This window comes from Heteronotia binoei, chromosome 12 (genome assembly GCF_032191835.1).
Source record: "Heteronotia binoei isolate CCM8104 ecotype False Entrance Well chromosome 12, APGP_CSIRO_Hbin_v1, whole genome shotgun sequence".
Classification (NCBI taxonomy): Eukaryota; Metazoa; Chordata; class Lepidosauria; order Squamata; family Gekkonidae; genus Heteronotia; species Heteronotia binoei.
Genome location: NC_083234.1, coordinates 46,219,026 through 46,231,940, shown reverse-complemented (window position 1 = coordinate 46,231,940; position 12,915 = coordinate 46,219,026). Strand labels below are relative to the sequence as shown.

The window sequence follows — 12,915 nt, the reverse complement described above, 5'->3', positions numbered from 1 at the left end:
GTCCTCTATCTTTTTAAAGTTCTTTTTTGCAAGCATTCATCATCTTTTCCACCCCTTTCATCATCCTAGCTTCTATTGCTTCCAACTGCTCTTGCATCTTCTCCAATGAGGCAGCCCTTACACAGGTTACCTTTGACTCTGACTTTAAAAAAACAGCGAAAATCAGGTTTGATAGATTAGAACTTGCCCTTTCAAATGAGCCTAATTTCGCCGTCCTCCGTCCTTCCAAGGCTCAGATATTATTTTTTTAAAAATTTAGCCTCCCAGTAATGGCCGTCAGTGTTTTTCTATGGTAAAACAATCCTAGAGTAGGTCCACTTCTTCAATAGTTACTTCCTGCTTTGCTTGCCCCAAGTCACGTTCTCACTGGTAACAAAGTCTCACGATACTTGACTGTAGAAACTGCAGATCTCTGACGATGGTGCTTTCACTCCACGACCGCAGGTAGACAAAACAATAAATTCCTTTCCAATTTTTAACACTGTCCTTAATTTAACAAAGTCCAAAATTCACCCCTTCTCCTCTTCTTCTTCCAAGCTTTCAAACTTTCTCTTTCCCACCTTCTAATATTATTTTGTTTGCTTTAAAATAGTCCCGGAATGGTAGATAGCAATCAGTACCTTTTTCTAAGGTTATCCAAATCAACACTGGTCTTGTACAGCATCAGATGTTCTCCGGGGTTCCCTCAAAGCCTCAAAGGAGCCCCCCCCCCCGGGACTCCCTTTTAGCCAAGGTAAATCACCTCAAAGTTTCCTGTGCATATCTTGGATTAATCTCTCACTGAGAAAAGAAAGCAGAAGGCAAAAATTTGCCCTTTACTACCCCGAACAGAAGCTCCAGTCTGCCCCCCCCCCCCTTAGAGAGGCAGGTCAGCTCAGCATTCTCCAAATCCCGGAAGTCGTTTGTTGCTGCTATTTTGAAAAAGGATGAGGCATGGAAATAGTGCCAAGGTAAAAATGCTTGCTTTCCTATCTCCATAGCATGCAAATACACATTGACTGCAATCTTTCCAAAGAACTGGTATTGGACCAAAATTGGGAAAGATTGGAGTAAAGCAAGAGAAAACCTGGAAAGTGGACAATTTGGGGATGACATTATGTGGATGCTCCAGAAAAAAGTACTGTGTAGAAGCAGTCAAAGCTACACTAACAATACCAGGCCTTGACAGCTTTTGGGGAAAATCATCTGTACTGTTAGGTTATTTTTATTGGGGCACATTTCCAGGAGGGAAGCCTTTAGGCCCATCATCTAACGCCCCCTCCCCTCAGCAGCTGGCAAGTTGACATAAGAGTATTGGGCATACTTAGTTCTGGGACATTTTCCTGCCATCGTATCTTCCAACAAAAGTTGGGAAATTCCTGGAGATATTGGGGGGGGGGGGACCTTTGAGAGGACCATACAGTCTACCTTCCAAAGCTGCCATTTTTTCCAGGGGAACTGATCTCTGGACTTGGAGGTTGACAATCATATTACCAACTTGATAACCCAATCTCCTTAATATTAGTAGTTTCTGCAGTATTGGTAAAGTTTTATTAATTGTTTAGGTGAAAACAAACACATCTCAGTAATGGTCCTGAATCGAAATTGTGATCAACATTAATTATAAGCTGCTTTGGAAGCCAGTTTGGCAGAAAAGCAGGGTATAAATGCCTTCAAATGAATAAATTAACAACACAACCTGCGTGTTGATCTTGGGACAAAAATGATAGTTTGCTGCTGCACAGAGCCCTGAGTGCATGTGTGGGGTAATTGGCAACTGCCTTCCAGAGGTGAGAGGTCATGTTCTTTTCTGCTGCAAAGAAGGATTTGGTTTTTAATCTCTGGCCTGTGACTTCCAGCACTGCTGCTATTCCGAGCACTCTTAACAATTGTATGGGTTGCATCATTGCAGTATGCTGCAGGACTACAGTTGGTACCGAACTGTTTGAGAACTAAACTAATTTCCCCTGTGGAGCCCAAAGTTTCCACCCACATAGGGGGCTGCTTGTGGTAAATCTGTATGATTTGTGGTTCTGACCTTGCCTCCTGCCAACCACCCTCTGCTGGGGACAGGTATTTCTTGCTTGTTTACTACATCTGTTGTGACTGGAGTATTCAGCCACACTTGATTAAGATGAAGCATATCAAAATTACCTACCCTCAAAGGAGGTTGCCTGTTTTGTTTCTTCAGGAGTCTCTGTTCTGGATAGACCCCTTTCATTTGAGAGCAGGTATTCTTTTATTCAATGAGTAAACCGTCATAGATGGAAGAGCTGATATGTGGCTCCTGTTTTAACTTAGGGGGAAAATATCATGCCTCAGCAACCCACCTCTAGATGCTGCTATGATGGGAAAAGGAGGGTGGGTGAAAGCACCTGCATGAAGCGTTAAAGCTCTTGGATTTAGTGTTCCCCACATCCAGGCTTCACTGACTGTCATTGCTATATAGCCCCAAGCTCTGTAGCTAATCTTTAGTTTTCCATGTTTGGCACATGATGTGTCTGTATCCCACAGTGCAGGCAAGTAGACTGCAGCCTGTTGAAAAGTATCTGATTCCAAGGATTCAGTTAATCAGGGATAGATTAGTGTTGCGAATGATAGATGTGGCACTAAAACACTCATCTGCTATTCAATGCCTTTGAAACTTCATTCATAGATTTCTGGCAAAGCTCTGGATACAATGTCTTTTCCTTTAATTATGTGCTGGGTGGGGGGACATCTTAAACAAACTGATTTTATTTTATTTTCTCATTCTAATCAATGACAATGCACATCAGAGAATGTAGCTGGTAGCTTCCCCCTTCAAAAATCCCTCCCCAAAAAATTACATGGTAACCTTTGTGAGGGCAGAAGGACAGGATATAAACTTTTGTAAAATAAGATCAATTAAAAAATCACCAGTGTTAGTTATTTCCCCCACCACTACCTTTCCTCCAAAAGGGCCCAAGGAAGTGATGATTAATGAATGGTATACAATCCAGCCAAACCAAAAGCACTTTTTAAGCCCTGCTGATTTCTGGCAGAATTAGAAACATGGAATTAATGCTCTTGTTAAACCAGTGTGTTTGTGGCTAAATCATGGTTGATAAATTGGTTAATATTTGCTAATTAATTAAGCCATTAGTAATAGGAGACAAGACAAGTGCAATCAATTCTTGCAATAATTCAAAGGAATTAAAAAAAACACTTAAAATATGTTCCTTCTACAAAAAGCCTGTATGATGGATTGATTAGAGTGTTGGATGTGGGTTCAGATCCACAATTTGCCATGGAAGCTTGCAGGGTGACCTTGGGATGGTCACACTCTCTCAAACTAACCTATTCACAGGTTGTTGTGAAGATACAGTGGAGGAGAAGTGAATGCTGTTAGCCACTTTGAGTCCCCATTGGGGAGAAAGGCAAGGTATAAATGAAGTAAGTAAAAAACAAATATTTTAGAACACATTTAAGCTACCAGGGGAGAGATTTCAGTTGAATATTGGTAGAAGCTTCCTAACCATATGAACAGTTTGACAATGGACTCCATTACCGTGGGGGTGGAGGTGCAGACTTCTCCAGTGCCAGATTAAACCCTGTGGAGGCCCCTGGGCTGTCAAAATCTTGGGGGCCCCCTTGCAAATTATCTCAGAGTTGGAGCACCCGCCCCACCACCCATGGTCCCCACTGCAGCCTGCAGGCACCTTCTCTTTGACAAAGCCTCTTTGACAAAGCTGCAGGGGAGAGGCAAACTTGGTGACAATGCCAACAGCAGCCACACCAGGCAAGTTGGGCAAAGAGCGGCTCAGTTGCTGGCTGCATGTGCAGGCTGAGAGGGCTGCAAGCGGGGGGAAAACTGGGGGGGGGGGGGGGAGAAAGCTGATCTGGGGCTTCAAAGGCATGGGGGCCTTAGGTCAGTGCTTCCTGGCCTAATTGTTAATCCGGCCCTGCTTTTCTCTCCTGTTAGGAATGTTCCAGCTACTGATTTTCTGCATTGGGTGGGAGGTTGGAATACCTGGCCTGCAAGGCTCCTTTCAACTCCACGATTCTCTTGTGTTCCTAATGGTAGGATTATTTGCAGGGTTTTTTTTCTAGCAGGAACTGCTTTGCATATTAAGCCACACACCCCTGATGTAGCCAATCCTCCAGAGTTTACAGGGCTCATTCCAGGGCCTACTTTAAGCTCCATGAGGATTGGCTACATGGGGGTGTGTGGCCTAATATGCAAAGGAGTTCCTGCTAGGAAAAAAAGTCCTGATTATTTGTATTTCAACAGGAAATCCATCATTGCCAGCTTTCCTTAAATAACTTTTTAGCTCTTGTGCTTCTTTCTATAAAGAATGGTCATATTGTCCATTAACATAACAAGGCAACTTTTAAAGAAGCCATTCTCCTACAGATAGCTTTTTATTATATCTCCAGTTTCTTTCAGTGACCATTCTTGATTCCCAGCAATTTTTTAATCACATCTCTTATTTCCAACCAGCACTATGTTTTAATTAGGCGTGCATTTTCTGATGGTGGCACTTAACAGATTAAACAGCAGCCTTTTCCTTATTTATACCTAGAGATGTCAATTTCTACTTGCGAAGAAGTGAAGGAGATCCAGGGGGGAGAGGAATTAAAATGTTGGGAAATACATATAATATTTTCTTACCAAACAAACTTATTTTACCGTTTTAAGATCGTAAAATGTATAACCCATTAACTTTGCTAGCATGTGAAGCCCCAGTGAGTTTCACAGCAGTGTGGATTTAAACCAGGCCTCCATTATCCTAGTCCAACACTGTAGCTGCTACACAACAGTAACTATCAGCCAGATTTGGACAGTGAACTTAACATTGGAGCCACCATCCTCTTCAAGTGCTGAGTGTGTTCTTGGGAGCATTCTGCAGAGGGTGAAAGGAGAGCTCAGCAGGCTTGATCTGCCCTCACTAAGACCGGATTGCACCCTAGAACAGACCTAAGAACCCCCTGCAACAGGCACACATTCTTTGGCCTACACACAGGTGTTCTTAAGCAGGCAGTTCTATGTGGAAGGGAAATCATTTGAAAGTCAATGAATAATAATATTTTGTCTTGTCTCCTTATGCCATGAGAGGTTTGCATCCTCAATATTGTTATGACAATCTTGGGTGCTGAGGTTTTGAGACTGTTGAGTGAAACTCTTTCCCCCATAGAGTTGTTAGTCCACCTCCTGACACCCCTGGGCATTTTGGGGATGGGGCAAGGGGCAGATGGGATGACACAACACACAGACATCGCCTTTGGGCAAAAACCCAGACATCAGTGCATCAGCTGATACTCTGGAAGAATTATAGTATTGTTACCGTAAAATTTCTAGCATGTCAGATGACGCCACATCTGGGTTTTCAGCAGACTTGACAGCATCATTTTTGCCTCCCATGGTTCTCCTGCTGGCCTGGGTACAAGGACAGGTGGGAGGGTCAGACTGACATGGCCATTTCCTCACACTAGCCATTGAGCAGGCTCAGACTTTTTAATCTGGCTTACCTATCCAAATAACTGCTCAGGGAAGGGACCTACTGTGGAGCAGTGGTAGAGTATCTGCTTTGCGTGTGTAAGATCTCATGTTCAGTTCCTAGCACCTCCAGTTAAAGGAGCTGAGGCGGTGGACATTGAGGGAAAAAGCCCTTTTCTACCTGAGACCCAGTTAGAGTCAAATCAGATGTGTGTGTTTCTGTAGGTTTGCAGCATCTTTTCAAACTTAATTATCCAGTTTCAAGTCCAATCTGGATTGGAACCATATACATATACTTTTTCTCCAGTGGGAGAAATGAGGCCTGCCTGAAGCCATTTTAGTTTTGGGGAAAAGGCATTGGGAGGGAGGTTTATCTGTAATAAGAAAAATCATCTCACGAAGCAGTAGCAAACTGAGTGTGGGAGGTCTCTCCCTTTCTCGCTGTGGGTGGGGTGGGCTTTCTCTCTCCCTAATTGGAGCCCCTTTGGTTCCTAATTGCCCCTTTTCTTTAATGCTGTAATAACATTTAGAATTACACTAACTGATCCTCCATTGTGTTGTGTGAATGCTTTGAGTGTGAGAAACAAGGTGTGTTGTGTGAGAGGCACTTTCAATCTGCTGTTGTGTGAGGACCTTCTTCCACTACCTCTGAACAGTTCTCTTTCTCTTGCTGATTCTGTTGAAATTACTTGGGGTGACAAGCATGACTTCTTGACCTGTGCAAACCTGGAAAGGGAATCTGGCCTTTGTCACAATTATACCTCAGTCACCTCCCCTCCCTCCCCCCCAAGTTGGTCTCCAAGATAGTTCATTGTGGTTCAGTGTGGAGCACTGCTCCTTCAGTTCCTACACTGACTTCTTCAGCTAGAACAGTTTTTCATACTTGGAGGCTGATAGCAGTATAACTGTGGACACTCTCAGGTTCTGTGTGCTTAATGCATGGACATTCTTTTAGTTCTCTGGGTAGCTTTTCTGGAGTAAGATTTGTAAACAGACTCTGGCAGTGATCTAGGATCTTACCTCCTGAAAAAAGATAACAGGCCTAGTAGCTTCACAGAAGAAGAAGAAGATATTGGATTTATATCCCGCCCTCCACTCCGAAGAGTCTCAGAGTGGCTCACAATCTCCTTTACCTTCCTCCCCCACAACAGACACCCTGTGAGGTGGGTGGGGCTGGAGAGGGCTCTCACAGCAGCTGCCCTTTCAAGGACAACCTCTGCCAGAGCTATGGCTGACCCAAGGCCATTCCAGCAGGTGCAAGTGGAGGAGTGGGGAATCAAACCCGGTTCTCCCAGATAAGAGTCCGCACACTTAACCACTACACCAAACTGAGCATGATACATGCTCATAAAATTGCTTTGAAATCTCAACCCTGGTCCATAGGCAACTGATAGGTTTGCCAACCCCAGCTTGGGAAATTCCTGGAGATTTAGTAGTGGTACCAGGGTAGAGTTTGAGGAGGAGGAACTCAGCAGGGATGTAATACCATAAATTCTACTATCCCAAAACTGCCATTTCCTTCAGAGGAACTGATTTTTGTAGTTTGGAGATCAGTTATAATGCTGGGAGAATTTCAGGTTCTTCCTGGAGATTGGAAACCCTAGCAAATGAGCATCTGGGGAGGTCAGGGAAGCACTGAGGCAGATCTTTTGGGGGCCTATTTGGAGATAGAACTGATTTCAGGCCAAAGTCTGAGCCCAGCAGACTGGCCAAAATGGTTTGCGAATCAAGGATGCAGGCAAAAAGGTAGAGAAGCAGGCAGACTTGGAGGAAGGCAGGAGCATATAAAGTTGGCTGATAGGCATGTTTAGAGCAAGGCTAGCAATTCTGTTCCCACCCAAGGACCCAGATCTGGCACAGATATATCTATACCAGGCCAGGTTAAGTAGCATCATTGGACTGGTGCCATAGGTGGTGGGGTCATGATGAAAGCAGGTGAGGCAATATTACCCATTCATTTTCTGGTTCACCATACCATACTGGTCACAAGAGGTCCTTGGTTTTGATTCAAGCAGATTCTAACAACATCTGTCAGATCTCTCCAATTAAAAGACCATAAACAGTTCTGCCTATACAGGAAGTCCACATAGGTGTTTTCCTAGCAAGTAGTGAAACGGCTGTGCTCTTATTTTCCCAGAATCCTGCAGTGCTGCCAGAAGCAATGCATTTTCAAGTTGGATTTCTGTCATACAACAGCACAAAGTTTTTGTGATATTTACTGCAGCAGTGTAATAACCAAGATGTGCATCTTCCTCAGGAAAATCTCATCTGGCCATTGTCCAGAAAGTGAACAACGAAGGCGAAGGCGACCCCTTCTATGAGGTGCTGGGCCTGGTGACCCTGGAGGATGTCATTGAGGAGATAATCAAGTCGGAGATCCTGGATGAGTCGGATATGTACAGTTACGTTCATTCAAAATCCCACTTTCTTAAAAAGAAAATATCTGTCTAGGAACAGACAGCTGGTGACGTCTTTTCCACACACTGCCCTTCAGTCTACTTAAGGAGCTGCGTGGCCCCTGAAAGAAAGCACATCCTGATGCCTCATGGAGCTGTCATTAGGGCCCATAGACCAAAGAGGCACAGTTCTCCTTCATAGCTTGTCTTTGAGAAATGACTGGTGGGGGCTGAATTTTAACACTGTATGCCATTGATTTTTATTTTTCCCAATGTGTACAATTTTCCTGATTCCCTTGCTGCAAGGAAAGATAGATCCCAAAAATTAGCAGTAGTCACAAGGTCATAATCTTCCCATTTACAAATCTAAACCATGACCTCAAAACAAGGCTTTAATTTAGGTATGGGAAACAGGACAAACTATTCTAACTACCTTATGTAATGACAAAAACAAAAGAGATACAGAGGATTAAAATTAGGCCAGTAGTCAAGGCATGACAGAGAAATGTCTTCTTTTGGGCCCTGCTCCTAATTCCATGACTGATAAGGATGTTCCCATCTTCTGGGGAAGATTTAGGAAATTTGCCCCAGCGCAGTGACTTACTGATTGAAAGTAGGCATGAATATATTTCTCTTTTTTGGGAGGGGGAGCCATCCCTCTCAAAAATGGTTTCACCAAGAGCTTGGGGAAAAGGGATCCACACCAGAATGTAAATAATCCCCCACAGGGGATATTCATATAATTGGAAGCCTCTATCTCTGAAATTTAGCCACACAACATCCCAACAGCAGATTCAAACACAGACTTGCATGTAAATATCCCTGTGAGGTCTTGCCACCCTCAGTGAGATTCCAGGGAGGGAAGAAGAAAAGAAGGTCCACATATTGCTGGACTGAATTTTCCTGTGTGAGAAGCAGGTTTTGTCTCCTCTTAACTGTGTCCCATATTGCAACCATCTGTTTTGCCCATAGAACTCAGTGGAAGCCACTGGGAGCCATGCCACCTTAGCAAATAACTGTTTCTTGATACTTTCTGACTATCAGGTACAGCCTGATTTCAGAATCATTAATAGTAGACACTTTATTTATATTTTGACACTGATTTCATTTCCTCCCAAATTTTGTTCTGTAACCTTGAGGACCAGAAACATTATAGGAAAGCTAAAAATCTAAGTTATGCACCCTGGGGGTGGGCACATGGAAGCATGGAATAAGCACATCCCCTAATCAGTGTTCCCTCTAAGCTGAGCTAGCGTGAGCTAGCTTGCAGATTTTTAGCCTCCAGCTCACACATTTTTGTCTTAGCTCAGGAAAAATGGCCCAGGAACACAATAATTTATGCAGTAGCTCACAACTTTAATGCTCATAGCTCACAAAGTAGAATTTTTGCTCACAAGACTCTTAGAGGGAACATTGCCCCTAACTAGAGTTGTACCTTGGAAACCTCATAGAACACTCCTTCTTTTTCACATATCCCTTTTCTTCTCTGCAGCTGACAACCGCACCAAGAAGAGAGTGAACAATCAGAAGAACAAGAGGGACTTTTCTGCTTTCAAGGATAATGACACAGAGTCCAAGGTGAAGATCTCCCCACAGCTTCTTCTGGCTGCTCACCGGTTTCTTTCTACAGGTAAGAGATGCCTTGATGAATACCAGCGATTTTAGTATAAGGGAGGATTCCTGAGGACAGCTTGGCCATCAGAGCTTCTTGTGACGGTAGCATTCTGGACTATCTGAAGCTTCAAAAGAGTTTTTCAAGGAGGTGTATGATTGTGGAACAGCCAGCTAGCTTTTGCTTTGGGTATGTGGCATCTATTCAGCCTTTTAACTGCTTATTAAATTATGTCTTAGTAGATGGGGGACATTATTAAAAGTTTCCATAATTCTGATAGCTGAGGCACACTATTTTTTCTGCATTAAAGATGCACTTCACTCCAAATTTATTTATAGAGAAGGTAAGAGTGAGACTCATCCACCTTCTAAGGAGCCCATATACTGTGATTCTACATATGTCTTCCATTGGTCTGGATGCCCTTCCTAACTAGAAGTAGGAAAGGCTGATGCAGAGATGTGAGAAGATGGCCCAACTAAAGGCAGATACTTTTGTTGCTTTATGCTGTAGGGTGAAGGGCTCATCCAGTCATTCGTGGTGCAGAAATGCTGTTGAATTAGCTGACTGGAAGGAGGCAAAGCTGGGGCAGTAGATCATACAGAGATGCAGAGGGCAACCTCCTCTGTAAGCAGTCTTTTAGTTTTAAAATTTATAGTGACACAGGAGCCCTGTGATGCAGTACTGCAGTCCAAACTCTGCTCATGACCTGAGTTCGATCCCAGTGAAAGCTGGGTTCAGCTAGCCAGCTCAAGGATGACTGAGCCTTCAATCCTTCTGAGGTCAGTAAAATGAGTATCCAGCATGCTGGGGGTAAAATGTAGGTGACTGGGGAAGGCAATGGCAAACCACCCCATAACAAAAAGGCTGCCAAGAAAACATGACGTGGTGTCACTTCATGGGTCAGTCACGGCTCAGTGCTTGCATAGGGAACTATCTCTACCTTACAGTGACACAGAACATCATTTCAGGTATTGATGGCTGAAGCTAACACACATTGCTGGCTGACAATGTGATCCTAAACAGAGCTATACACTTTTAAGTCCATTGAAGCCGGTGGCTTAGAAAGAAATATCTCTGCTCAGGATTGGACTGTTAAATGTCATTTTTATTTAGCATCTGCTCATTGGCATTAATGAGTCACATGCTACTGACTGTGCTGGCCAAATCCATCTTTTCCGTTGATGTGGCATCCTCCATTCATCTCCTTTTACTATCGTGCCTCAAAACCCATCAAATCTGTCGCCTACAATCTGCCCAAATCAGATTTAAAAGGCTAATATGAAATCCACACTGAAAGGTCATTCTCACTGTCTTATTCAGAAATTACAGGGGATTTGTCTTCTGTGTATGCTATCCCTCCATTATCCTGTCTACTGTGGGTTAGAATTGAATGGGGACTGTTTATGTGGTTTCCTCCCCTCTTTTTTCTGTGTCTGTTTCTCACAGCAAAGCCAACAAATAGCACCAAATTAATTTCCATGTTTCTGGGGGGGTTATTACCTCAGGTTGGGCCCTGCCTGTGTTTTAGACCATGTGCGGCAAGATGGCTTCTCTTCAGACTGCTCGGGAAAAGCTGCCTGTTTTCTTTTCCATTTCTCTTCTTGCAAAGCCAGCTTTGAGGGGAAACCATGGTCACTGGAAGAGTTCCGCTCTGAGAGAAAGAAAGAGAGACAGAGAGAGAAATATGCAGGTTATAACACGAGAATTCCAGCACAGAGAGGGAAGGTACAGTGTCTAAAGTCCTAGCCGGCAACTAGTGAGGGTGCAGAATGAGAGATGGTAAATTGAACCCTTTCCCCTCCCAGATTAGCCTGCAAGTAGTTCTGCTTTTCTGTGTCTTTTTGTTTTAAAGTGGATACCTGAGGGGGCAGAGAGTATCCTGGGGGCTAGAACTGACCCAGTGCCCTCCATTAGCCAACATACTTTATTAAGTTGCTCCTGTAGTTGCGTTTGTGGAGGGTGGCATGAAAAGAAACCAATGCCAGAGAGTGTGGCTTCCAAACAAACAGGGGAGAGAGAAGGAGTGTGAGTGGTCTGTGCTTCCTCTCACTGGACTTGTTGAGAATGGCTCCAGTCTCTCTCTGAGGCACCAGGTCCACCTTGAACATGGTTCTTGTGGCCTGATTGCTGAGTCCCATTCTCTTTCTTTATACAGAAGTCAACCAGTTCACCCCTGCCTTCATTTCTGAGAAGATTTTGCTTCGCCTGCTGAAACACCGTGATGTCATCCAGGAGCTGAAGTTTGATGAGGAGAACAAGAAGGCACCTCAGCACTTCCTCTTCACCAGAAACAAGCCAGCTGACTATTTCATCCTCATCCTGCAGGTAGCCCACTCCCTCCTAAACCCTTTAGCCAAGAAAGGTTGAATTTATAAGGAGGAGCACCAGCATTCCCACTAGTTGTATTTTATGCATTATCTCTTCAGTGCTTACAAAAAGAATCCCAACAAATTGCTGTATAGTAAAGAGATTAGTAGAGCCCTGCCTCATAGGGTTATCATGAGGGTGAACAAGGTAAAGTTTTTAAATCACTCTATTGCTGTTGAAAGGGCTGGAGAGTTTCTGGCTATTTAGTGAACACATGAGAAATTCTGCTTTTGCTTATCCTCGTCACTCATTCTAAAATGAGAGCCAGTGTGATGTACTGGTTAAGAGTGTCGAACTCGTATCTGAGAGACCCCAGTTCCAGTCTCCACTCGTGCCATGGAAGCTCACTGGGTGACCTTGGGACAGTCACACTCTTTCAGCCTAACTTACCTCAAAGGCTTCTGAGTGGACAGAATGGAGGAAAAGAGAATCATATGAGCTGCCTTAAGTTTGGGGAGAAAGGGTATAAATGAAAAATAAAGAAAATGCTCCTGGTTAGTGTTTTTTCAGACCTTCAGTAGGCAATAGGTTTCACAGAAAGTTCTAGGGAAGGTGTAGTTGTAGGGCAGTAGCTGGACATATCATTCAGCATGAACAGAGTGGGTCCTAAAACTTATTTGATAGTTTCCTGAGTTTGCCTCTTGCAGGGGAGCATCAGTAGTGAAGGAAAATCTGTCCCTTAGGAACCAGGTCCCTGCCTGCTCCGTGAAGCCAACCGGGTCCTGGAGCCTAATGTTCTGTGTTCGTTCTCTCTCTCTCCCCACCCCTCCCTTTTTTTTACAGGGTAAAGTGGAAGTGGAGGCCGGCAAGGAGAACATGAAGTTTGAAACAGGTCCCTTCTCCTATTATGGGGTGATGGCCTTGAACCCAACAGTTACAACAGGTAAGCTGCAGCCCTGTTTTGCTTGAGAGCAGGGGAGGTGGACCTGGCTGTGAGAAGAGCCATGGAGCAGCAGGAGTGGGGAGGGAAGCAGGCAGCGTTTCTTCTACAGTCTTTGTTTTCCGTGTAATGAGCAGCCATTCCTAAATCACAGAGAAGTTCTTGCTGGAGTCTCCTAGGGCAGGGATGGGCAGCTGGCAGCCCAGAGGCCTGTCTAATATTT

The 12,915-nt window shown here is 44.1% G+C and overlaps 1 protein-coding gene across 2 annotated transcripts in view; it reads left to right on the top strand.

Annotated features, from left to right (window-relative positions):
• CNNM4 (cyclin and CBS domain divalent metal cation transport mediator 4) overlaps positions 1-12,915 on the top strand; it is a 53,075-nt gene that overhangs the window by 30,222 nt on the left and 9,938 nt on the right. For both annotated transcript variants that reach the window (XM_060251837.1, XM_060251838.1), the window contains exons 2-5: positions 7,695-7,838; positions 9,326-9,463; positions 11,601-11,770; positions 12,596-12,695. In XM_060251837.1, the coding sequence (XP_060107820.1) occupies positions 7,695-7,838; positions 9,326-9,463; positions 11,601-11,770; positions 12,596-12,695 (552 nt within the window). The remainder of the gene's footprint in view (positions 1-7,694; positions 7,839-9,325; positions 9,464-11,600; positions 11,771-12,595; positions 12,696-12,915) is intronic.